At 39.5% G+C, this 27,850-nt stretch overlaps 1 protein-coding gene across 1 annotated transcript; it reads left to right on the top strand.

Annotated features, from left to right (window-relative positions):
• The first annotated feature begins 20,908 nt into the window (after positions 1–20,908).
• LOC131219248 (LYR motif-containing protein At3g19508) lies at positions 20,909–23,346 on the top strand. Its single transcript, XM_058214296.1, has 2 exons — positions 20,909–21,160; positions 21,256–23,346. Exons 1-2 carry the CDS (start codon positions 20,972–20,974, stop codon positions 21,307–21,309), a joined length of 243 nt encoding a protein of 80 aa, XP_058070279.1. The 5' UTR covers positions 20,909–20,971; the 3' UTR covers positions 21,310–23,346.
• The last annotated feature ends 4,504 nt before the right edge of the window (positions 23,347–27,850 follow it).

Genomic DNA, 27,850 nt, shown 5'->3' with positions numbered 1-27,850 from the left:
TGCTATATTGTTTTTTTATTTTCATTTTCTGGTGGTTTTTCCTATGTGGGGCTCGCATCAGGTGGATCCACTCCATCCATTGGATTCTATGGCTTAAGACAGTCCAAATGAGCTCAATATTCAGTATGTTTTGGCGTATAGAAATATCAAGGTGGGTCCTAGTCGATTTTAATGGTAAAAATCACTATTTTCTATGCTATGGCCCGCTAGATAATCGGATTGACTTCATTTTTCAGCTCAATGCCTAAATGGGCTGAGAAATAGGATGGATGGCGTGGATTAGATTTATACATCAAGGTGGGGCCTGCATGAGTGGCCCACCCAAAAGCCATTGAATCAAGCTAATATATTTTTTTGTTAGCTGGTCAGTACACCACACTATCAGTTCACACTTCACTGTGTGGCCATGTCCAACATCCCTGGACGCTGGACAGTTTGGATACAACACATATTTAAGGTGGGCCCCACCTACAGATGTGCTACCAGGGGGGGTGGGCCCTGCCCAGGTGGGCCACCAAATGGCTAGATGGTGTGGATAAGACATACATCAAGGTGGGGTCCATCCGGGTGGGCCACATGGCAACATCATCACAAAAAAGATGAAAGAGAGAGGGAAAGAAAGAGACATGTGCGATGGAGGGCTCCACCACTATGAGCCCTCCCTTCCATGCATTCAATCATACATCAAGTGGGTCCCAATACATGTGGGCCCACTAAATCAAAAATCAACGGTGGAGATTCCTTCTCCACCAAAATGGAAGGTCTAGATGACCTCTTTCAAACTTAGAAAAGTAAACATCATGATGGGGTCCATGGAAGATGACCCTATCATGGAATGATCATGTGAATCATGGTGGGCCATCGGCCACATCTAGGGTCTAAAGTGAGATTCATATCATCAATCGTTAGGCCAAATTGGTCCATCATTAAAACATGAAATCTAAGCTTATAAAACACCCACCGTTCGATCTTCTTGGTCCGATGGAACGCCAAACTCCTTGTGCCTTACTTTGATGGAAGATGATGAGAATTGAAGGGCTAGGATGATGGATCTTGGGATAGAAAGTGGGCCACACGCAACACACTCTTTTCTCTCCTTGAAAGTGCTTAGACATGCACCTCTTTTTTTATTGCTTCAAAAATGTGAAGAGAAAGAGAGAGAGAGAGAGAAAGGGTGGTTGTAAGAGAGGTGATGGGTGTGAGTGATAGATGTACTTGACTTGAGAGTTGACTTAGGGTAGGTTGCTTAACTTGGGGAGAAAGAAAGTATGGGTTGTGTACTTTGATTGATTGATTGATTGATGGAATGAGTTGTAGAGATTCTCTTGAGTTCACAAATGCGCGGCGTTTCTTCAAGATAAATGCGGGTCCATATCTCTTGACCAGGGTATCGAATCGGTGTGTAAGACACAGTGTTGGAATTACGGTGATGATACGGTTGTAATGGTACAAGTCTCAGATTGAGCCGACTCAGATCTATGGGATACGACTTAGGGTCGTGCGCAAACATCGATTATAGGTCGGGGATTGTCGAAATTCGACGGGAAGGATTGCGGGAGTCTACGGAACGATACGAATTAGGATACGGGCCTTACATGCCATACACGTGTTTGGCCCCTTAATCATGTGGGCATGTGACGCATGTGTGACCACCTAATCATATGTAATTGTAGAGTATATGTAGTCGTCTAACCGTATGATTGTAAACAACCCCAAGTGTAGGGTCGCATTGTAGATGAAATCAGGTGGCATTGGTGGCCACCCAATGATATGATCACGTGCTTATGGGCGTAGTCATGGTCACCTAAACAATGAATAATTGGGTTGTACGTGTAGATTTTCTTAGTCACGAGAATTATGATATAGGTTGGATTATACAACTTGATAATAGGGTGGTCCTCAACTCGGTATTATGTGACACAAATATGATCCCTACATTCAACTCATTAGTAACGCAGAAGTAAGGACCGTTAAACTATATGTGATGTGATTAAATGTGGCCCTTGGTCCATCCAGCATGTGACACTAAACCAGGATTATTAGCCATGTGAAGTGTGAGGCGGTTGTCGCCTAAGACTTAGTGTAATGTAGTGTAGCCTTGTATCAGTGTGTCAGATTATGATTGTTTAACTAAGCTTGGATGTTTTGAAATGTGGATGCTAGACCATGATAGTAGTCATATATACACTAAACCATGTGAATTGTGGTACTTACCGCCTGATCGTGTGAAAGTTTAGTAAAATGGATACCCCATTATATGAGATACGATGTAATGAAAGTAACCATCTAACCTTAAGTCCTTTATTATGACAAGTAGAGTGACATTTTTGTGGCCTCTCAACCAAATGGACTTCTGATAATGGAGTGGCCACAGGACCATGTGGGCATATAAGAATTGTGTGGTCACTCCAGACTCGTGGACTATGCTGATGATGTAATCCCTTGGGTATGTGGACTTAGGACGTGTGTCAAACTGATTGTTGAACCCATCTTATTAATAGTATTGGGCTTGATTTGTGGACTCCACTAATATGTTCACAATGACATTAGACTGGTGGGCCTATTAGTCTTAAAGCCCACCTTGAGTGGATGCCTTGTGGGCCCATTAGCGGTAAACTTTTCGGGCCCATAGGTTACTTCCTCTTAATAAGAACATAAGACTCCATGAGAAGTGCATATTGGGCCTATGTTTTGGCTTCTTGGTAAGTGCATGAGACTCCTTGTGTTGTATGTATGCCAAGTCTCATTTAAGCCTTGTGAATGAGTTATGATTGAGTCCTCAAACGAACCGTTTCTGGTAATCAAATGGACTACCCAACAAGCCAGAAGAATAGGATGTAGCGACCCACTAACCAGCCCATTCAAGTGTGGCATTGAACTGGGCCTTAGTCCACTTGAAATGATAACTAGACATGTTGAGGCGTTGAATTGAAATCTAATTATGCATGTGGTGATGGCACATGTGCGGTGATTGTGTAATATGATACTTGTGGTGATGATGATGCGTGTATGGTTAGATGCGATGATTGTATTGTATGGTAATACTAATTTATGTTTATATGCACTATAATGACGTGACACTTATGCACCCACTTCCTACGGAACTGATGAGGTGAACCATTTAACTCTTAACCGTGAATGAGTACGTTGGTGATACAAACTAGCTTTCGAATAGCTATGGATCTTTATATGTGGATTTGATACATGTTGTGGTATGTGTGTATTCCTTGCACATGTTTGATATACAGTCTATTGTGGTGACATTGTATGAGGTTTCGACCATGTGATTGGTGCCGAGTGATGGATTGATCCTAGTTGTGCTATTGTGTGATTGGTGCACACTTGTGATATGGAAGTGAGGATACTCGCATAGCCCCATGATCAATAGGGAGAGTGAAAATTATACCACTGTTTTTCCATATCGGTACCATGATCATTTTTTATTGGTCTGATGATATTTGTGCATATTGCATCTGCACGCATGCATACATGTACATGCATCATGGATGAGGAGTGCATGGTGTGTATAGTTTGATCATATGGAGATCATATGCATATGATAGAGGATGTTGGTGCAGGGTACACATGATGGAGTATGTGGTAGAAGATGTTGGTGCGGGTGCACATGATGGAGTATGTGCGGATGTTATCTGGTCTGAGAGACCACGGGCATAGTCCCTGGGTTGGAGACCCTAAGCGAATATATCAGGCACGGTCCCTGGTTGAAGTCCCTAAAGCTCACTTGATGCTACATTGTAATTTATGTTTATACCGATGCTGATATTACATGTATATCCTTTCCATGATGAGTATGGATCACAGATCAGATGTGGTTGGCAGAGGAGCCTGATTAGCATTAGGGTTGCCTCGTATGCATATGTGGCTTACATGCGTAACATTGCTTGAGTACAATTATACTGCATAACGTTCTTGTGAATTATAATTGCATTTTGCATAGCATCCTCCCGAGATAGATTGAACACCACTGCGACATCGTGGTTATACTAATGAGACCACCACAGCGGCATCGTGGTTGCTATTTGTGGACACCCAAAATTTGGGTTTCTTGTACTAGGTCCCAGACCCCTAGGTGAAATTCCCTAAACCTCGAGTGGTGCCCTCGAGCCTCATCGTCAAGACCGGGTGGATGCCATGGGTCACTTGGTGCCGAAGACCATAGTAGGCATGACTCCCGTTGACGCTGTCGGGTGAGAAGAGGTTCAGCCACTCCTAGCTGAAGAGTTGGAGCGAATGTGGTTGGGTTTGACCAGCCCCCGAAATGGGTTCGCTACCAGCGTGCCGGGTGGGTATCGGCATGGCTATAGGCCCACCATTGACAAGACGGGTATGCGAGGCCTCTATTCAACAAGTTTCAGACTTGTTTTGAATACTAGGCCCCGGTCATTCCCAGTGATGATAATTGTATTGTGATGTGGACTTTTGGAGGAGAATTTGCATGCCTGTATACATCTAACATACCTTTGCATATCATCACTTGCATTGCATCATACCCTTTTGGCTTATGTAGAATTACTTGGTCATTTTGCTTCAGTTTATGTACTCTGATATTTTGATTGTTACTGCATGCTTGTACACTACACACACATGAGTGTACTCATTAGGCTTTTTTCCTGAGCCTCCTATTTCCCATTTTTTCAGGGCAGGAGTAGCTTGGAGGACATACCTTTATCAATGCATTGTATCTATTTTGTGATTTGGCAATATTGATGTTGTGTACCTTTTGGAAAAGCATTGTACTTGTAACCATCAGGATTTATAATGGAGATTGTTGCTTAGTATTGTGATTACAGATCATCATGCTCAGGTATTATTATTATTTTTAAAATTTTAGTCGAAAATCTTCCTTGTGGTGCACTAAAGTCAGGACTTGGTGTATGGAAGTCGAGTGCTGGATTCAGGGCATCACGGAAGCTGTCCATCCTCAGATTTGGGGCATGACAGTATGGCCCACCTACGCATTGGATTTGCCACATTTTTGGTCAAAATGGCCCAGTTAAGCCCATGAAGCATAATGGATGGTGTGGATTGCACAGGGTACCATTGTGGACCCCACATCTGATGTATGTGCACCACAGTGGGTGTGCACTTGCAATGTACCATGCTGGTCAAACAGTGTTTGGCATGGCTGTCCCGAAGAGGAAACATCCTCTCTCTCTCTTTATGTATTCCCTCCCGAGCCCAGTTCGAACGGTCAACGTCCATGGGTCACCATGATCACCCAATTGGGAGATCCGAACTGTCCATCCGATGGAGCATCCACGAAAGACCAAAACCTGATACTTTTGCATGCTGGAAACCTACGAACGTGCTCACAATCTCTGGTTAAATCAAGCCAGCATATGGGTGGAGTTCTGTTTCTAGCCCTCCTAAGATCACCCTACTGTGATCAATGTAGGCCACCTTGATCTAATCCAAACCGTTCAAATGATCCAGGAGGTGGGGCTGACCAAATCCACGCCGTCCGTACATACTCATGCAAACATGCATGTACTCAAACTTGAGCAAAGCAGAGCCACGTGTGGCTATTTTTCCAGAAACGGAAAGTCTGAATTGCTGCTGCTATGCTGGCAATCCGCGTGAGCCCGCCTCCCTCAATCTTAGCCATCCACTTGACTCAATCCTAGCCCTACAAAGCTAGGGTTTCATACAAAGAAAGAGACAGGGAAAGAGCAACCGCGGGTATATCTCTCGGTGCGCTAGCTCGATCCCAAACATCCATTAGCTTCTAAAGACTCCTCTAAATAGATCCAAACCATCCACTCCAACACCCTTGAGTGCATAAAACCCTAAAAGGCATGTTAAAAATACTGCCATTGCTGTTTCTTGCGGCCGCGGGAGAAAACCCACCGCCATCTTCTATCTCCAAACCCACCATCAAAACGCCTCTAGAGTTTCCATGCGTGGTTTCCCCAAGCTTCTAGGGACGTAGCCAGACCATCCAATGCAAAGCTTTCAAAGAAACAAAGCTCTGTTTGGAATCTGCCATTAGAGTTGACCGTCTTCTTCATCTTGTCAAACTGAGTCGGACCCTGTCCAGTTAAGCCGTTTTCAAACTCTCATCGCCTGGAGGTATCCCTGTTGCTAAGAGAAAGAGAAAGGAGAAGAAAAGAAGAAGAAGCAGATGGGGAGGAGAGGAGTTGACTCATTGTCGAGCCAGGGCGCTTGACTCGCTGACGAGTTCGAGCACAGCAGTCTGGGTATTGTTGTGTGACTTCCAGTAGATGGAAAGCAAGGAAAGGAAAGAAATAGAGAGAGAGAGAGGGCAGGTTGTTGCCGCACACACATCAACTACGTGGGCATTGTTGCTGCCACACTGAGCCGGGCCAACTTATTAGCTGAGATATGGCTCCATAGAGTTGCTGGAATGAGTCTAGTCATACTGTCTAGTCCATCCAAGCTTCTTGTCGAGCATCCCCAGTGGTGGAGATAGAAAGAAGAAGAGCAATGAGAGAGCTAGAGCTGCCTTCTACCGTGTTGCACTGACTCGACCCAAACAAGTCACAATTCGAGTTGCGAATCTAGTTAAGGTCTGGGCCGAGTTAGGTTTGTTCTTGTCCAAACAATATGAGAGACAAGAGGGAGAGAAAGAGAGAGAGAGAGTGGTGGGGGCTGTTGCTTGCCCCTGAGTTGACCTAACCGAGTCAGATGGTCTCAAGTTGGGTCTCACCCAGTTTCCTTGCTGGAGTTTTCCAACTAATAAAAAACTAAGAGAGAAGAAAGATGAAAAGATAAGAGAGAAAAGAAAGGAGAGAGAAGGTAGAGGAAGAAGATAGTGAAGAAGGGGAGAGTTGGGGCCACTGTTTATTTAAGTCGCACCGCGTCTAACTGACTCAGTTTGAGTCATGCATTTGGGAGGATCCAAACCCTGTCTGGTTGTAAAAACAGGGTAGGGAAAGGAAGGAAAGATAGAAAAGAAAGGAAGAAATGGAGGAAGAAAAAGAAGAAGAAGATAGAGGCAAAGGAGATGGGGTGCTACCGAGTTAACTCGGCTCAAACTCACCCGAGTCACGAGTCTGGACAGAGTCAGGACAGGTCTGACAGCCATTGCTGGACCTTTTCCCAGCCAGAAGAAAAATGGAGGGAGAGAGAGAGAGAGAGAACTGATCAAGTTGGGAGCCTTACTTGTTACCAAGTCGAATAAGGTGAGTCCACACTTTTTCTCCATATCAAAATTCTTTTGATCTCAATTATCATTTTTACCATTTTTATCATTATTAGGATTATTAATATTAGAAATGAATAGGCTTTAGTAAATTATCTATACTAATATTAGTTATTACATATAAAAATTATCATTTTTAAATATTAGTGTTTTATTTTGTCATCCTCAAATATAATCATTGACGATTAGAGCATACTATTTATTTTCATCACGATAATTATTAGTGTCTCGTTAGCTAATATTAAGTATATTGTTAATATTAATGATCTTTATAAAATTATTAGTATTATTAGCATTACGATTGATTATACATCATTAGCTATTATTGGATTATTATTTTTAATTAGTAACGTTATTAATATTGTTATTACATCCATTAGACATTGAATCCAAAAATATAAACCTAGATGTAAACTCTAAAGGATGAAACCCTAAATATAACTAATCTAGACCTTAGGTTAAGACCTTAACCCTAAATAGTGTGTAAAACTTGGATCTAACCGTACAACTTTACGATTTATGGTAGGATTTGATTATAAGGGAACACGCATTTCTTACCAATGATGCAGGCAGTTCAAACATAAGGTGATAATTTCTTCCCCTTGAGCTTTCCATTTTTCCATTAGTTAAGTGATAGTTTATGCTTTAATTTTGGTTGATAATTGATATCTCTATCTCATAATTATTTGTACCAGTTGTTGGAATTTAATTCTCGATTATGTACTCAATATTTATCCTGCATAAGCATCTATACATTGCACTTGTATATTTTCTCATGCTTGTGGATTGCTTGTGAAACTTGAATTGGTACATCGTGGGGAAACCCCACTTATAGATGTACATCCAGACCTGGGATGTAACTTGATTGATTGTGTTTATAATGGACCTTCGACTTAGTGGTTATTTGAATGATGCGTTAAATGGAATATTGATGAGGGCCTACCATCCATGGGTTGTTGTGTCTAAGTGGTTTTTGAGGATGGTCTTTTATTGTATAGTTTTGATATTTACCCTATGTAGCTTAGTTTTGATACTTCCCCTATGTGGCTTTATTTTGGTATTTGCCTTATGTGGGCTCGATGTATTATTTTGTGCAATCATGTGATGGTAAGCCCCATATACTGAATTATGATTGGCCACTAGTCGATGGGTTTCCATTAAACATCCTGAGGTGGAGGTCTCATGAGCCGGGGATGGTAGAATGAGATACTATGCCTGAAATGTCAGCCTACGCTGGGTGATGAACCCCCCGTAGTGACCTTTAAGCTTTCTTAAATTGGCTAGTTGTAATTGGAATAATAATGGTTTGGCTAATCATGCATTCATAGCATACGGGCGATGATGGGTGGCTAATTCTGGATGCTGTAGCATGTGCCCTTAGTCGTGGTATCATTTTGCTAGCTCCCAGACCATCGACTATCGACCCACCTTTGGTGAGTTTGACACTATGCATGTACGATGTACTTTCATTGGTGATCGGCCACATCATGGGTTTTGCCCAAAATTCAACTGGATGAGCATTCCCAGTTGATGTGCACTCATGTATCCATGCATTTAATAAGATTGCATCGTGAATTGTTTTGAATGCTTTTTTTGTTTATAACTATGCTTACCTAATGCGGTAGTGTGTAATCTTGAGGGGAATTCACACTGAGCTGACCACTTATTCATCTAATATATAACCATACAGGTAGCACAGGTGTCCTAAATGATATTCATGCTCGTATTGATGAGGAGCAGGTTACGATGTCGAGGATGCATGATTGTATTCGCCAAGAGTTGTTACGTGATTTCACAGCTCAAGATTTATTATAATTTACTTTGTTTCACATGCGATATTATTTCATTTTATAATTATAAGTATTGAAACATTGGTTTGTATAAGTCATTATGGGCAAATGTTTGTATATTCTGAATGTAAATGAAAATTTTTCTTTATGTTTGATTTGTCAATCTTCCACTAAACTGCTAACTCTGAAAGAAAAAGCAAAGAAAAAAATACCTGAATTTGACTATCTTTAAAGGTTAACACTCAGGTTTTTGGAGAACGAGTCATATACTCGGGTTCCAAAAACACGGGGTAGTATATTTCTATTCTCATTGAGCATAAGGGAGCCCTTGAATGGTCGATTGTGGACCTCAAGGGAATTGACCCTTTGATTTGTACTCACCACATTATCTAGAGGATAATGCGAAGACCTCTCGGTAACCACAACGTAGATTAAATCCAAACATGAAGGAAGTGGTTAAGGCCGAGGTTCTTAAACTATTGGATGTGGGTATCATATACCCTATATCCGATAGTAAATGGGTGAGTCTAACTTAGGTGGTTCCTAAGAAGTCCGGAATCACCATCATAACTAATGCCAATAATGAACTTGTGCCAATTAGAGTTACTACTGGTTGGAGAATGTGCATTGACTACAGGAAGTTGAATACCGTCACAAGGAAGGACCACTTCCTTTTGCCCTTCATCAATCAAATTTTGGAAAGGCTAGCTGGTCATTCTTATTACTGTTTCCTTGACGGATATTCAGGCTACAATTAGATCGAGATAGCCCATGAAGACTAAGAAAAGACCACGTTCACATGTCCTTTTGGCACCTTTGCTTACCGAAGGATGCCATTCGGACTGTGTAATGCTCCCGCTACCTTTTAGCGATGTATGATGAGTATTTTTTCTGACATGGTGGGGTAATATCTAGAGGTTTTCATCGATGACTTCTCGGTCTTTGGTCCATCTTTCAATGATTGCTTAGAAAATCTTAAATGTATGCTGAAAAGATGTGAAGAAAAGAATTTGGTGCTCAATTGGAAGAAGTGCAATTTCATGGTTCGTAAGGGAATTATTCTTGGACACATCATCTCGTCCAAGGGAATAGAGGTAGATAAAATGAAAATTGATCTTATCTCTACCCTACCTCCACCTAAAAGCATACGAGACGTGCAATCCTTCTTAAGACACGTTGGGTTTTACGGGAGATTCATAAAGGACTTCAGCCACATCTCTTGTCCTTTATATAATTTACTTCAAAAGAATATACCATACGAGTGGACTATGTAATGCCAGGAAGCTTTTACTAAGCTCAAGGGCATATTAGCCATTGTACTTATCATGCAACCACCCGATTGAAATATTCCTTTTGAACTTATGTGTGATGCGTCTAACTATGCTGTTGGGGCAGTGTTAGGCTAGAGAAAAGATAAGAAACCCTACGTTATTCATTACGCAGGTAAGACTCTAAATTCGGCCCAAGTGAATTACTCAACTACGGAAAAGGAACTCTTAGTCGTAGTATTCACTTTGGATAAATTTAGATCTTACTTGATCAGATCCAAGATCATTATCTACACCGATCATGCAGCACTCAAGTATCTTCTTTCAAAGAATGATACTAAGTCCCGCTTGATAAGATAGATCTTCTTACTTTAGGAATTTGATTTGAAAATAAAAGATAAAAAAGGAGTAGAAAACGTAGTGGCTGACCACCTTTTGAGACTTGACCTACCTGATTCCCTTAAGATGACACCCATAAACGACATGTACCCTGACGAAGAATTGTTTAAAGTTTCCCATGTACCTTGGTTCGCTGATATTGCTAATTATCTTGCAACAGGTTTCACGCCGACAAATTGGACTCCATAAGATAAGAAGAAAATTTTCACTGAGGTACGTAAATTCTTCTAGGATAATCCGTATTTATTTAAATATAGCCCAGAACATATTTTAAGGGGATGTGTGCCAGACAACGAACACCAGAGTGTTATCTCCTTCTATCATTCTCGGGCCTGTGGTGGTCACTTTTCTGCTCAAAAGACTGAAAAGGCTGAGCTAAGAGTCTTGGGGGGGGGGGGGTGAATAGGACTGCGCCAAATTAAAAATTAAATACGAAATTTAAGCAAATATAAATAAAGATAGCACTTAAACAATCCCACAATGCAGAAATAAATAACAACCTCAAGTGTACAAGTATTGAGAGGTTGATATAGATGTTGTTTTAAGGACAACCTTACACTAAAAACCAATGGCTTATGGTAGGACAACCTGATTCCTAGAACGGTCTGTATATCAAAATCTCAAACCGATATAGAGGAATAAAGAAATAAATAGCAAAGAAAGAAACTAAGCTATGACAACATTCCCACACTTGCATAAAAGAAATCTACAACATTCTCCACAAATGCATAAAGGAAAATTACAACATCCACAAAATGAAGTAATCAATCAATCACCAAAAGACCAGGAATTATAGTGGTTTGCTTGTGTGTACACCAACTGTTTAGAAAAATAGCCACACAACTACTCCACTCCTAATATCCTCACACAGTGGATATTAGCGTTCACTATGAAATAGATTTTTTAAGGTTCACATAAAACCTTCACAATTGTGTCTTTCAAGTGGGCTTACACAATTCAAAAACTCCACACTCTGAGTTTTCTGGATCACCTCAAACAAACCAAAAGAAACAGATTTTTCTGGCACAATTTCAAAGAAACCAAAAGAATAATTTATTTACAAAATTGTAAAATACTTATCTGGATATTCTCCTTTTGATGTAGCCCGGAAGAACTAATTTAGAGCAGAAGTTCAACGTAGATGTTCAATGTTCACACTCACTTATGAAATGGTTCTAAGTTCCAAATGGATTTTAGATTAAATCACCTTGGGCTAGCTTGATTTGATTGTGATTCCAAGAAATGGAAAAACTTCAATTCCTCTTTCAAATAAAATTAGAATGTATAATACAAAATCAAATGCAAAAAGCTAATTAAAGAGAATATAAAATTGATAGTTCTCATCATGGGTTATTGCGATTATCATGAATTAACTTATGTCTGGCATGCCATAATTATATACTTTATTGTGGATTGCTGTGAGTTGCTTATGGATCTCTATTCACTACACTTAATGGTGAGTGATCCCCCTTGTGTACGTGAACCCATACTTAGGATATAACATGATGGAGTGTGGAATGGAATGGACCCTCGATTGGAGGTTATGTGGGACATGGAATATTAATGTGGGATTTACCATCCATAGGTCATATGGCTTGAGTGGCTTAGAAACGATCTCTTTAACTGCTCTGATTTAATCTTACTTGACCCCTTGCCGTCTCGATCAGTATTCCAAGCATTCTTTTATTGCTGCGATTTAACACATGTCCCATGTTTTGATTATTTCCTTATGTGCCTTTAATGGCCTATACCATGTGATGGAAATCCCTACTTATTGAATTTGATTGGCCACTGCTCGATGAGCTCCATTAAGCATCCTCAGGTGGAGAAATCTCATGAGACGGGGATGGTGGCATGAGACACTATGCCCGAGCTGTCGGCCTATGCTAGGTGACGAGCCCGCCGTAGTGACCATTGAGTTACTTAAATTAGCTGATTGTAATTGGATTAATAACGGTTGGTTAATCATGCATTCATAGCATATTGGTGAAGACGGTTGGCTAATTCTAGATGCTGTAGCACGTGCCCTAGAGTTGTTAGGGTATCGTTTCGCTAGCTCCCAGACCACCGACTATCGACCCTTTGTTCCAACTAGATAATCATTCCTAGGTCGATGATTGCATGGGTGACGAGCCTAAGTCCAACTGGATGTACATCCCCAGGTCGATGTGCATTCATGCATCCATGCATATAAAAAGACTGCATCATGTATTGTTTTGATTGCCTTGTTGTTTTTAACTATGCTTAGCTAAGGCAGCAGTGTGTAATCTTGAGGGGAATTCACACTGAGTTGGCCACTCATCCATCAAATATACAACCGTACAGGTAGCACAGGTGGCTTAAGTGATATGTAGGTTCAGACTGATGAGGAGCCGTCTTAGTGGTCAAGGATGCATGACTGTATTGCCAAGAGGAGCTGCGTGATCTTGAGGCTCAGATTTTATATACATTTTGTTATCTCACTTGTATAAATTGTGAAATTCATGTATTTGTTATTTCGGATACATTGATTTGTACAAGTCATTATGGGCAATCTCTTATATATTCTAAATGTAATTGTAATATTTCCTTATGATTGATTTGTCCATTTTACGCTTATCTGTTAACTTTGATGAAAAAAATATATATGGAATTTGGTTCTTTATAAGTTAACACTCAGGTTTTTGGAAAACGGGTCGTGTACTCGAGTCCTGAAAAGTCGGGGCGTTATAATGCCCTAAGATCTTCAAACCGAACAATTTATTTTGATGTTTGGATGACCTGTTTAGCCGATCTAAATATGTTGGATATTTAGATGGTATGATAGAAATAAGGAATCTAGATGGTTTATAACTTAATCATACAAGTAAGCAGATGTACGATCATTTTGATAAACGAGTCACCATAAATGATCCTTTTTTTTTTTATTGTGAAAATATTGTATAGTATATTTAGTAAGAAAAAGAAAAGAAAATGAGAAAAAATTCTACATAATAATCTGGACTTTTCATAAACCCAAGTATGGGAAATCCGGGTTATTACAAGCTCTTTGTTAAAAAAGAAAAGAAAAGCATGACCATTATTCAGAATTGTCTTGATCATGCATGATAAATGATGCATCGTTACGTGTCCTATGGAACGACTACATTTATGAGGGGTCACACGTTAGTTTCACCTTTTACAAAAGGCAAAGCGACGTAGGGGGCAATGTTGCACCCTATTTCTATTCGTTCTTATGAGAGCCAATTAAAGAGAAACACATGTAATTTTATAAAAGTTGCGTAGTATATTTAGAATCTTTGGAGATACCCGAAGAGGATTTTGAAGGTATACAACTGGCATCTATCAAGTGATGACACATGATCTATAAAGCAAAAGTGGTCGAGTGGAACATGACCAAGTCAGTAAGGAAGATTGGAGTGGTTATTTGTGACAAGCTAAGAAGGAAGGGCTCGAGAAGGTCAAATATGTTGAAACAGCTATAGCAATTGTCAAAACGTGAGAAGTATCTAAATGATCAGATTTAGGCTATAAATAACAAAAGAATTGAGCAGGAGGTCTCATTTACATTCCTTAGTGTAATCCTAAGCTTTATCTTACATTTACATTCCTTAGTGTAATCATTAGCTTTATCTTTCATTTACATTCCTTAGTGTAATTCATAGCAATAATCAAGTAGTTGTTAACATTAGTTGTAGTTCAAGTCTACGCTCATATGCTGGATTCAGTTCGAAGTATCAAGCAAAATTATTTATCTAAAGAGGTGTTCTGCAGTTGTTCTCTGTGCCCGACTATAAGAATTTTCTTTTTGTTTTATATGTAATGAAGGAAAAAAGTCATTTCATATGAAAGGCAGAGGCGTAACATATTTTCAGATTACGAACCCCCAACCTCTGATAATCGCTTGATCATATAAAATAATGCTATGCAAGTGGCTGAATAGGCGAATGATCGATCTTGGTTCGATCTTGGTCATATACAGTCGATTTCTAACGCATCTGCCTATCTTAGCTCTTGGAATCGTAGTTGTTTGGTTTAAATTTAGCTGCACATTCAATTTTGGCACATTCACACTAATCACATGACCGTCATTGAAATAATAACAACAACTAGATGTATTTTCCTACAATAATACTTGTTATCCACACCTCCAGTCAGATAAATGGACTGCCTATTACATGAGCCATTACCAAGGAGCTATTTTGTTTGGAACTCGGTTGACTGCTTTTATAGATAAGGTGGAGCGTTCTTGGCTTAGCACATAGGGCTTTGGCATGACTACAATGATTCACTAACTCGAAGTGCCTCACTATGAGAATAACACTTGGCTAACGCATTACGTTGTCAACTTTGCTGCCAACGCTTTGTTTTGAAAGTGCTCTGCACTGACACTTCAACTATTATTGTTCATCCATTTTCAAGCAATTGATCGAATAGCTAGGATGATCTTATCAAAGGGATCTTGAGGTAAACATGCAGTAGGGTCACATGATGGACGGTCCAAATATGAACAGACCCATTGTCCTACGATCACATGGACCATCCATTTTCAAAGCAATCAAGAGTGGATGGTTAGGACTATCTGATTAAAGAAATTCTTGACAAACGTACAAAATTAAAAGTCGACCAGCAAGATGCATGGTCCAAGTTGATGATTAGAACCATTCTTTTACAGTCAATTGGTTCGTTTATTGCACTAGAAATTGATTTGGATGGTCAAGACAGATTGCTAAGCAAGTAGTTGGCGGGGATTGGGTACTACCTAGAGCTAGGCATCGGACCGTGTCGGATTGGATTGGTTCCAATTCGATTCGGTCCGAAATCTACGTGAGCTGACCCGAACTCAATCCGATCTGGGACCGAGTCCGGGACATCTGACTCAAACCGATCCGATGCACAGTTGGCCTGACCCGAACCGAGTTCGACTCGGTCAGGGAAGCCGAGTCGGATCAGGTTGGGTATGATTCAGATCGGGTTGGGTCTATGGGTCAAACTATGAGATGTGTGTTATATCTAAACCGTCCATCCATTTGTAGAGTTCGTCTTAAGGCTTGAGCCGAAAAATAAGATAGATCTAAAGATCAGTTGGACCACACTGCAAAAAATAATGGGGGATTAAACGTTTACCATTGAAACCCTTTTGGAGATCACAATAGTTTCGGATTAATATGAAATATGTTTTTCCTCTTCATCCATGTAGTTTTAACCTTATTAACAGATTAGATGGAAAATAAACATTATGGTGGGCCCTACGAATTTTTTAACGGTGAAAATCATTATCCTCGCTGCTATTTTCAGTGCGGTCCATTTGAGCTTTAGATATGATTCCTTTTTTTAATGCTCTAAAATGATCACAAAAAATGGATAAACAGTATGGATATAATAAATACATCATTGTGGGGCCCATGTAATTTTGATCTCATTTGAGCCGTTCATACAACTCAGAGCTTGAGGCGCGTCTCCGCTCGTCTTTACACGACACGTATCTAAACCATCCTATGTTGACGTGCTGGGCATGAAATGGTTACAGGGTACAACCTGTGTTGCTAATGGGACATGGATTAGATACTAACAGGTTGGGTTGGCATCACCAAGTTCTGTGGGCCCCACCATGATGTATGTGTTATATCCACACCGTTCATCCATTTTTAGATACCATTTTAGGGTATAAACCAACGAATGACGCAAATAAAAATCTGTAGTGGACCACACCAAAGAAAATAGTGGGGAGAGTGATTTCCATCGTTGAAACTATCCTAAGGCCCATCATAATGTTTATTTGAAATCCAACCTATTAAAAAGTTAAAAAAGACATGAAATAAGGAAAAACACAAATATCAGCTTGATCTAAAACTTTTGTGGGCTTTAGAAGTTTTTAATGGTGGGCGTCATTGTCCCACTGTTTTTTGTGTTGGGGTCCACTAGAGCTTTGTATTTAATGGTCTTTGGATATTGCCCTAAAATGATCTCCCCAAATGGATGGAAGGTGTGGATACAAAACATACATCATGGTGGGGCCCACCGAACTTATTGACGTTACTTCAGTAGCTAGTCTCGCTCTCAACCTGCCAGTAGCTAATCCGTGCGCGTGTTGACGTGTTGTGCATGCAAGTGGTCTCTTAGTAAACTCTGTTGGGGCCCACTGTGAATGCATGTGGTTTATCCACGCTGTCCATTCGTTTTTCCGAATCATTTTAGTGGTTGAACTCAGAATTGATGCATATCCAAAGCTCAAGTGGACCATACCACATGAAAAGTAAAAGTATTGATTTTCACCATTGAAAAGTTTATAAGGCCCCAGTGATGTTTATTTGTCATCTAACCTGTTCATAAGATAAAATATATGTAATAAATATTCATAAGAACGGATCCATTCGGTTCGAATTTAGGTTCGGATCAGTCCGGATTGACCATGATCTGACCTCGATCCGATGAACGGTCAGATCTAACTGATCCAACTCGAACTGCACTGATCCAGGCCTTCAGTTCGATTCGGATCAGGTTAGATCGGGTCAGAAATGGCCATCTCTAGTACTACCCCACCAGGACTTAGCTAAAGAGGGAAGGTCTTATCCTGAGCTCTGTGGGGCCACCGTGATATTTGTGTTTTATCCGATACGTCCATCCATTTAGAAAGATTGTTTTAGGGCATGATCCCGAAAATGATGTAGATTGAAGGTTTCAATGGACCATGCCACTGGAAACAATTGGATTTAATAACTACCGCTGAAAACCTCTTAGGGGCCACGAAAGTTTTGGATCAAGATGATATTTATGTTTTCCTTTCATCCAAGATCTATGTGAACTTATGAGCAAGTTGGATGGCAAATAAACATCACAGTGGGCCCTAGAAAGGTTTCAACAGTGGGTAATTGTCACCACTGCTTCATTTAATGTGGTCCACTTATGCCTCTTTTTTGGTTTCATGCCTATAAGTGTTATGTTTTCTAGCTCCTATGATTGTCAAATTTTGTAGTGCCAAAACCTCTTAGAATCTGTGTCTTGTGTAGCTCATCTACATATTCAAGACTGTGCATCTCATGTACAAGATCAAAGGTCTTTACCTTAAGAATTTCAAATGCAAGATCAAGAGATATACAAGTTCAAGTACAACACCATGTGATAGTTCTCTCTTTCAAGCTTCAAAGTTTAAGGTTTCAAAGCTTTATCTAAGGTAAGACAATAGTCTTTGTTTTAGTACTCAAAGCTCAAGGTGAAGTATAACTCAAGTACCTCAAGCTCAAGCTTCAATGTGTTTCAAATTCAAGCTTCAAATAGTCTCAAGCTCAAGCTTCATCATGTCAAGATCTCAAGCTTCGTGAACTTCAAAGAACAACTATCAACTGAAGTAAAAAGCAGATTCAATGTTCATACATTGCTTATAAGGTATGGATGACTTTAGATTGGCCATAGGATAGGTCATTTTGAATACATAATTTAATTAGGTCATTTTATAAGTGTATAGACTGTTTTTTCAACTAGTCTTAGATTATGTTCGACTAGTCCTAGCATTAGCTCGAGCAGTCAAAGAAATCCTCGACCAGTCCTAAGTTTGTTACTTATTTTCGAGATTTTTTGTTATTGCCTCGACCAGTCTTAGAGACTACTTGACCGGTCGTGTGAACAGTGTTCGACCAGTCCTGCAGGCTCGACTCAAAATCCAGCAACTAAAATGAGTCCTACACGATCAGTCGTGGACAGGACTCGACCGGTTGTGAAGGCCACTCGACCGGTCGAGCAGGTCCTTCGACCAGTCGTGGAACGGTCTTATCTTATCGCACCCAAATTTTTAAAAGTTTGTTGGTCCTTCGACCAGTCGAACCGACATCAGGACCAGTCGAAGATGCGATTTCTCCACTTATAAATAGAGTACGAATTTCAGAGTTTGATATCCAATTCAAGCAAGATCAAGAAACCACTCTGAGAGATAAGTTAGTGATATTCTTAAGCTATTTAGTGCTCATTTAATATTCTCTTTAATTAGCTTTCTTTGCATTTGATTTTGAGTTTCTATATTCCAATTTTATTTGAAAGAGGGATTGAAGTTTTCTCGTTTCTTGGAATAAAATCAAATTAAGCTAGCCCAAGGTGATTTTAATTTAAAATCAATTTAGAACTTAGAACCATTTCATAAGTGAGTTTGAACATTGAACATCTACGTTGAACTTCTACTCCGAATTGGTTCTTCCAAGCTGTAATAAAAGGAGAATATCCAGATAAGTATTTTATAGTTTTTATAAATTCATTCTATTGGTTTCTTTGAGATTGTACCAGAAAAATCTCTTTCTTTTGGTTTGTCTGAGGTGATCCAGAAAACTTAGAGTATGGGATTTTTGAATTATGTAAGCCCACTTGAAAGACACAATTGTGAAGGTTTTAGGTGAACCTTGAAAAACCTATTTCTTAGTGAACGCTAATATACACTGTGTGAGGATATTATGAGTGGAGTAGTTGTGTGGTTGTTTTTCTAAACAGTTGGTGTACACACAAGCGAACCACTATAATTTCTGGTCATGTGGTGATTGATTGATTAATTATTTCATTTTGTGGATGTTGTAATTTTCCTTTATGCATTTATGGAGAATGTTGTAATTTTTTTATGCAAGTGTGGGAATGTTGTAATAGCTTAGTTTCTTTATTTACTATTTATTTCTTTATTCCTCTGTATCGATTTGAGATTTTGATACACAGACCGTTCTAGGAATCAGGTTGTCCTACCATAAGCCATTGGTTTTTGGTGTAAGGTTGTCCCTAGAACAACATCTGTATCAACCTCTCAGTACTTGTACATTTGAGGTTGTTTTACATTTTTGCATTGTGGAATTGTTTAATTGTTATCTTTATTTATATTTGTTTAAATTCCGCAGTTTATTTTTTAATTTGGCATAGTCCTATTCAACCCCCCTTCTAGGACTTTTAGCTCAGCCTTTTTAATGCCCTAAAATGATCTTTCAAAATAGATGGACGGCTTAGATAAAACATACATACACATATATATAGTGGTCCCAATAGCGCCCCTGATGGGACGGTCTGTCTCTAGCGAGGTCTGGTGGGGGTAAGTAACCAATCCGCGCCCGCAGTCAGCATCTTACTGGGAAAGATAGCCTGTGGATGAACCAATGATACCGGCATTCGACTTTAACACATGAGGTAGGGGGCTAACTTTGATTAACGGTCATCGTTAACATATAAGATGGGGGCCGGCTCTTGAAAGAGGAAGTGGATTAGCTGGTGTACCTCACATGAGCTATATAGCTGCTGTATTGACGTCAGCAAGTTCTGTGGGTCAGATCATGAGGAATGTGTTATATCCAAACCGTCTATCCATTAGGCGAGCTCGTCTTAAGGCTTGAGAGGAAAAATAAGACAAATCTAACTATCAAGTGGACCACACTATAAAAAGCAATGGAGGATTGAACGTCTACCATTGAAATCCTTTTTGGGGTCACGAAAGTTTTGGATAAATATGAAATTTGTTTTTCCTCTTCATTCAGGTCTTTTTGACCTAATGAAGAGATTGGATGGAAAATAAATGTTACGGTGGGCCCTACGAATTATTTAATGGTGAAAGTCATTATCTCTGCTGCAATTTGTGGTGTGGTCCAGATGATCTTTGGATATGATTCATTTTTTTGGATGGTGCTCTAAAATGATCTCTAAAAATAGATGAATGGTGTAGATATAGTAAATACACCACTGTGGGGCCTATGTAACTTTGATCTCCTTTGAACCATTTGTACAACTCGGAGCTCTACGAGCTTCAGTGCTCGTCTTCTCATGATACATACCTGCAACAGCTATGGACACTGATTTCCTGCTAAAGCCTTTAGCAGGTAGTTCCTGCACTGAAAACCTAAGTGGGGCCCACCGTGAGATCATTTTAGGACATGAAGCCAAAAATGAGCCGTATCCAATACTCAAGTGGGCCTAAAACGTGAGGATTGAACGTCCACAATTGAAATAGTCGTAGGGCCACGGGAGTTTTGAAATAGACTAATATTTGTTTTTTCAATTAATCCCAGTAGGAATGACGTTATCAACGGTATTGATGGCATGATAAACATCATTGTTGACCCAGGGAGGTTTCAACGGTAGGAATTTCCCTACCCACTTTTCCTTAGTGAAGCGCACATTTGAGTATTGGATACGGCTAAATTTTGGCCTCGTGTATGAAAATGAGCTCAAAAAATGGATGGACGGGGTGGATTTCTCACCAACATCACTGTAGGCCCAACCTAAGTTTTCAGCGCCGGAAGAAATCCGCGTCCCAAGCTGTATAGCTGGTGTGAGGTACAGAAGCCAATCCGCTTCCCTTGAAAGAGGTGTTTGAGCAGCCAGTAGGAACAAAAAGGATGGAGAGAGCGTTAAGGGCGTACGGAGCGGTACTCAGACTGGTGAGGCGCTTGCCACGCGACACCCGCCCCTACTATGCCAAATTCGTCAGAGAGAATTTCGTCAATTACAGAGAAGTCGAAGACCCAAACACCCTCCCCGAACTCTTTCGAAGGGCCTACTTCCATACCATCTGGGTTCTCAATAAGGTTCTCTCTCTCTCTCTCTCTCTCTCTCTCTCTCTCTCCATTTTCGTTGATTAATTTCTACTTCTCTTCTCCTATAACTCTCATTGCGATTGCAGTATTCAGTTGATAAATCAGTCGCGGATGAGTTGAAGGAGATCTGTTGCAATTAATCGCAAGCATTTTGCCATGCAAATGTTTGTCGATATTCCCAAACCAGACTAACAGCGGGGTAGGATCTTTATGTTTCCGTTGAAGTTTTCCAAAACTAGAGTAGGTGGTGATATGTAATAATGCAAGTGTAGAAGGGTGAAAATTGTTGTGATTTGATTGAAGTACAAACCCTACAACTTTTTTTTGGACTCCATAGATTTGTTATTTTCTGAAATTTCTGCCATTTCATGTATCATTATTGGAGTAATTCACAGCACGATTGGGTTCACTTTGCCGTCCATATTTCCAGACATGGACCCCACCCTGGATCCTCAAATTCGCCCTCTGCCAGCCCCACCTCGATCCATGGGTTCCACTGCCTCATCTCCATCCTTCCCGCCTCCAATGACTATCCCAGCTCCACAAAACCATCTTATTCCGTTCCATCTCCTCTGATCTCTCCCACCGTTCATTTTCCGAAGCCACTCGTTAATCCCTTGAATCCATGGAAGATCTCGACAGCTCAGCGGGCCTCTCAATCCCTGTCTCCATGCAGATGGAATACGCTGCTGTCGCGGTCGAATGCACAGTGAAATTCTTGAAATGTGATCTTGAGGATCATAAGAAGTTCATCGATGCTGTCAATAGGATCTGGAAATGCAGGGTTTCTGATACAGAGATATGGAGTGGTTGTGTTGGATTGATTTAAAGCCGTTTGATGGAGTTCAAAAGGGAGATGCTGGCAGCAGTTGGGAATCATAGGGTGTGAGAGGAGTTGAGGGTGCGGGAACGATGAAGGAGGCGTTGGATTCGGTTAGGGTTTATTTGGAGGAGGTGGTAGAGGAGATGGGTCTATCTTTCTTGGAAATTGACGTTAGTGGTTGGGATGTTGCTGCCATGGGGACCAGTGGTGATCATATGATTGTCAGTGAACATGGTGCTGATGGTTTGGAATTTGATTGCGGTAAAGAAATGACGGGAGACCGGCATGAGGGGAATATGCCACTGAGGCAAAGAGATTTATCTGCTCAATTGACTGTTTCTACCAAGGGATGCTTGCATCGCCTAAAGAAGTGGTTACTGCTGGAATTGACAATAAATATGACTGCCTACTTACGCCCAAAGTCTTGAAAGTGAAGGTAGCCCATATATTAAGTTCTACAAATCTGCACAAACTTGTGGAGGACATGTTTCCAGATGATCTGGAAATGGCTTCAGGAATATTCGCTAATATGGCAACTGAAATAAGACAAAAGGCGAAGAAAATCAAAGTGAGTAGATGTGGATTCATCCTTAGTTGAGAATGGTGTTGATGTTAATAATGCAGGGCGAACTAGTACTGGAAATCAGAATCATCAGGCATCACGATGGAACATCATTCCCTGGCTTTATGGCAGGGAATAATACTTACCCATACTTACGACTGGGAAGGTGAGTTGATTGAGTCCCCATCAGAGAAATCACCAAATCATTTAAGGGGGACTTCATTTACCTAGTCCAAAGAACTAGGAGATCTCTGCTTCGAAGGAGAGAGAAATCACTAGACACTCCAAGAGGAGAACAGTTAAGAAGTGGAGTGCATTAGAAGAGGAGACTTTCAGAAAAGTGGTGCAAGAGCATGGTAAAGGGAGATGGAAATTCATTTTAAACTGCGATCATGAAACATTTGAGGATAGAACAGAGATTGATTTGAAGGACAAGTGGTGGAACATGATTAGGGGCTGATATTGTCGACTTATTCGATGTTATGGGTCCACTGATGTGTGAGGCAGACAATGCTAACCGTTATTTTTGTAGAAGGTCCATCTGTATCTTCAGTTCTGTATACATTCTGTGTGGGCCAGTGATATGTCTTGAAGCTAGCATTCAACCTGGAGGGGCACATCCTTTACTGATACATCTATGCGCTTGCATAACCATTCGTGTGGGTAGAAATGTCATTGATCTTGATACATACTATGCATGTGTGCACGTGCATTTACATAATAGACTGCATATGCAATTGTATGTATGGTTTAGATTATTATGCATATGTATGTCGTCTCTTGATGAGCTCAGGTCAGCTTCAGCAATTATTGTTTGTTGGTGACAATGTCTTGCAGAACTATAAAAAAGAAAAAGGAAAAAAGAAAGATAAATGATGGTTCCTCCTGATCATACTCTCCATGCATGTGCCAATGTGGCAATGTGTCTGAGGTTGGGCCATTCATCTGCTGGGCCTTGCCGTGTATTTTCTGTGGCAAAAAAAATAAAAAAATCAGTGGTTTCTGGTCATCAGGTTGGCCAGACTATTCAGGAATGGGTGGATATCAAAATTTACCATGCATATTTGATACACATGCGTGGGCTTACCTGATGAATGGAACGGCCCAGATTTTAGGCTGTGGGATGTACTTGACTTGATGGTTGCCACCTGATGAAAAAGCTTGCTAGAGTTTTAGGCCATTGAAAAATACAGTATGGCCATTGGATAGTAGCCATACCACCTCTTTCATATCATGAGTTATCACACCAATTGTGTAATGGTCATGTTTGAATTTTAAGTTCTTCTGTCAATGGTAACTGTGTATTGGTTTCCTCATTGGTGGAACTTACTGGTTGGCTGGTGTATGATACTCCATTAATTTCATGTGAACACACTATCAAATGTTTAGTTGAATTATCTATCACACTTTGTAGCAGCTAATGTTCCTCTTTTCTAACATTGGAAATCCTTTTATGGTCATATATCTGAATGTTCTCTCTCTCTCTCTCTCTCTCTCATATATATATACATGATAAATGGCTTGACTACTTATTCGTATCCTACTCTCCTTGAGAAGAATAGAGAAGGAAAACAATAGTGGAATTAATCAGATTTGCAATGAAGAAGAAAATTTTCTAAGATTTTGGAAATCCAGTTGATCTGTATGATGAAATGATGGCAATCATTCGGCATGAAGGAAGAATAGTATTATAAGGAGGATTACCATAATATCTGAACCAATTATATTTTCTAGTAAAACTCGAAAGAGAAAAGCAATCCTCCAGTTTTTATGCTCAAGAAAATACCAACACTTCCCAGTCACCTCAAAGCTTCTCAGCAAAATCTCTAATCTCATTGGTGACATGTTGATGAGAAACGAAGGGGCGGCTGTGCCAAACTCACCGCCTACTGCACTCAAAGGAACTTGCATTCGGTGTTTCAATTAGGCCTTGTAGTGTAGCTGTAGTGTAGACTACATAGCGTAGCAATGTGTGTGTGTGTGTGTGTGCGCGCGCGCTGTGTGTGTGTATATATATATATAGACACACACACACACACACATATGGTGTAAAACTTGAAACTGCGGTTTTACCGCTACAAGCGAACCTTGAAGATATGTCTAATGTCCTAAGGGGGTGAATGGGATTTTTCAAAATTTATTTTAAACTATTAATATGCACTTACTTTTAGATATACAAGTTAAGAATTATAAGTGAGAATAAGTGCAGAAACATAGTCTATTTAGTGAAATACACCATTCATGCATTTTCTCAAACATGTTTGCTACATTAAATAAATAGAGTATATTATTTAGCCGAACATAACAAATAAAGATTTAAATCATTCACCGCAATGCATATGATTTATGGTGGTTCGGCTATGTGCCTACTATTTACAACCCGGTCGCGATGTAGTAATAATCTTAGTGAGACCAAGGTTGAATCCACGGGGACTAATCTCGTATGTTTCTCAAAGTAATTAGAACTAAAACTAGAAGAAAATGTAAATCTAAATCTGAATAATTGAGAGAGTAATTGTGAATAATTATGATTAAAACTTGTGAATTTAAAGGTAGGAACTAGGGTGCCAAGTATCCACTTTTAGCTATTAAGATACTACCATACTTGATTCAAATAACACAATTGGAATTGGAGTCCTATCCTATTCAATTGGAAAATATAACAATCAAATCAAATTTGAACTTTCATTGACATAATTCTCAATGGATGAGGATTGTGAGGATTGGAAGGGATTCCATCAGCTTACCATGCCCAGGAGATGATGGTGAATAACAGGATTTACCAATTCCACAATCTGAAAATAGGAAAAGAAGATATTTAAAGCTATCGCAATGCTTATTGTAATTTAAGCCATAACAAATCATAGAAAATTAAAAATATTCCTTAAAATCAAACTAGAAATCAATGAAGTTCAACATAAATAAGAATTAAAGCAAAGTAAACATCGCAATCATGCTACAAGCTTCACCTCTGAGCCCTAGCTAAGAGGTTTAGCCAACCATCGACATTATTAAACCAAAATCTCTTAAATAAAATATAAAAACTAACTAAGGAAGAAGAAGAAAAACTCCCGGATGACAGCTCCACCCTTTTGGTCCACTCCTCAAACCCTAGAATATGCCTAGAAACATCTTAGGAACATCCTAAGAACTCTTATTTATAGTTGGGAAACTTCAACTTTCGCACCGAGTTGAAAAAGTCCAGAAACTACCTCAAATTTACGCAGTCTGCGCAAAATCTCCATAACCCTCGGCTAATCGAGGGAAATCCTTGACTGGTCGAGTGTCACTTTTGACTGGTCGAGAGTCGCGCGAATTTAAAAGATAATGTTGCTGGAGTTCGAGTCGAAGTTTCCTACGCGAGTCGAGCCAGAGCTTAGGCTAGTTGAGATTCACGCAAATTCCTTTTCTTCACTTCAAATCTTCAAGTCTCTTCATTCCTCACTTGGTTTTCTTGGATCTTTGGCATGTGAATTCTTCAATCTTGATCTCCTAAGATTCATTATTTGCCTTAATTATTCTTGAGCATCAAATCCATGCTTTTAACATTATTTTCAAACTAAGCTCTTAGATTCACCTTGCAACACAAACATGTATAAAATATAACATTAATGAGTATTATATTCATAAAACATAAATAGGAGAAAATATGCAATATTTGACACTCAACACACTCCCCAACCAGCATTTTGCTAGTCCCGAGCAAAATATGCGTGAAGTAATCTTCAATTCTTAACATTCAAAACTTTTTCAGAAATCAATCTTTTGTGCAATCAAGTATGAATGAGTAGAATTAAGGCGAGAAAGTGAGATTTTGAAAACTCAGAGCCGAATCACATAAACAATCAATCATATAGGTTCCTTATCATTTAATTCAGAGAATAAGTTCATATACAAAGTTTTCAATGTGCTTAATGCAAATCAACTTACATTTCATAAAAAGACTATATTTTTATAATGTTTGTCATGCTCATCATTTCAAGATTGGTTGAAAACTCAAGTACTAATTCCGAACTTATCCTATTTTCCTTCTTTTTCCAGTTGTTTGATTTTATATTGACGATAACTTTTTATTTATTCATTCTTTTCAGTCTTTTCAGAATTTTTCATTCTTTTTCAGACTTTACATTCTTTCATTCTTTTTCATTTTTTTTTTCCACTATACATGACCTTTTTGTCGATCTCCTGTTTTTTAACTGGTTCCTTTCATCTTTTAAGGTGGATAAAGTTCTCCGGACTCAATTCTCATCATCTTTCAATGATCATCATACTAATAATCAGAAATTCTAGTACCATTTACAGTAGACAAATTGAACGTGTCTTGTGATTTGGATCAACATGATATTCAAACTTCCTCTTAATCAATTGAGTATAAGAACCGTAAGTGATATGGTACTTAGTTGATCAAACTCCAACAATTCAAAATTCGATTTCTATCTTATCATCATACTGAAAGCATTCTTAAATACACAAATTATCAATTTCCAAATAAGGTTTTATCTTGAAAATTTGAAAATTTTCACAATTTTTCCTCAAAATTAAGAAAACGCTGATTAGTTTACCTAATCCACACCCCCAACCTAAAATCTACATTGTCCTCAATGTAAAAGATATGAGCAAATAATGCATATGAGGCAATGAAAAGAAAGGAGTAGTGAAGGAAAGGTAGTACATGAAGATGGCGAATCGCAGCTTTTCCAAGGATTTCAAAACAAAGATAGGCTGGCACATAGAACAAACAATGGAAAGCAAACTGTATTAGTCCTAAATCCTATAAAAACAATAGACCTAACTACACCTCCATCAGACTATGAGGTCAATCGTGGTAGACAGGATCAATCAGAGGTATGGACATGTCCTCTGAATCAAACTTCTCAACAAATGACTTTAAACAATGTCCATTTACTTTAAAAGCATTGTCATTGTTTGGATTCTTTATCTCAATGGCCTTATAAGGATAGACATTAGTAACTGTGAAAGGGCCCGTCAAACGAGATCGAGGTTTACCCGGAAAAAGATGTAATCGAGAATTGTACAAAAGGACTTTTCGACCAGTTAAGAATAATTTCTGAAGGATGTTCCTGTCGTGGAATACCTTCATCATGTCCTTGTAAATTCTCGAGTTCTCGTATGCTTCGTTTTGGATTTCCTCGAGTTCGTTCAATTGGAGTTTGCGCAGCAAGCCATCATTGTCCAGGTTAAAATTCAGATTTTTGATAGTTCAGTAGGCTCTATGTTCCAACTCCACAGGTAAGTGAGAAGCTTTCCCATAGACGAGTCTAAAGGAAGACATTCC

Source organism: Magnolia sinica, chromosome 11 (assembly GCF_029962835.1).
Source record: "Magnolia sinica isolate HGM2019 chromosome 11, MsV1, whole genome shotgun sequence".
NCBI classification, from domain to species: Eukaryota; Viridiplantae; Streptophyta; class Magnoliopsida; order Magnoliales; family Magnoliaceae; genus Magnolia; species Magnolia sinica.
This window is presented reverse-complemented; position numbering and strand designations above follow the sequence as displayed.

Excerpts from the sequence above, each read along its gene's own strand:
- LOC131219248 (XM_058214296.1), top strand. The coding sequence starts at position 20,972 with ATGGAGAGAGCGTTAAGGGCGTACGGAGCGGTACTCAGACTGGTGAGG. Across the intron at positions 21,161-21,255 it reads CCATCTGGGTTCTCAATAAG|TATTCAGTTGATAAATCAGT; the intron begins GTTCTCTCTCTC and ends TTGCGATTGCAG.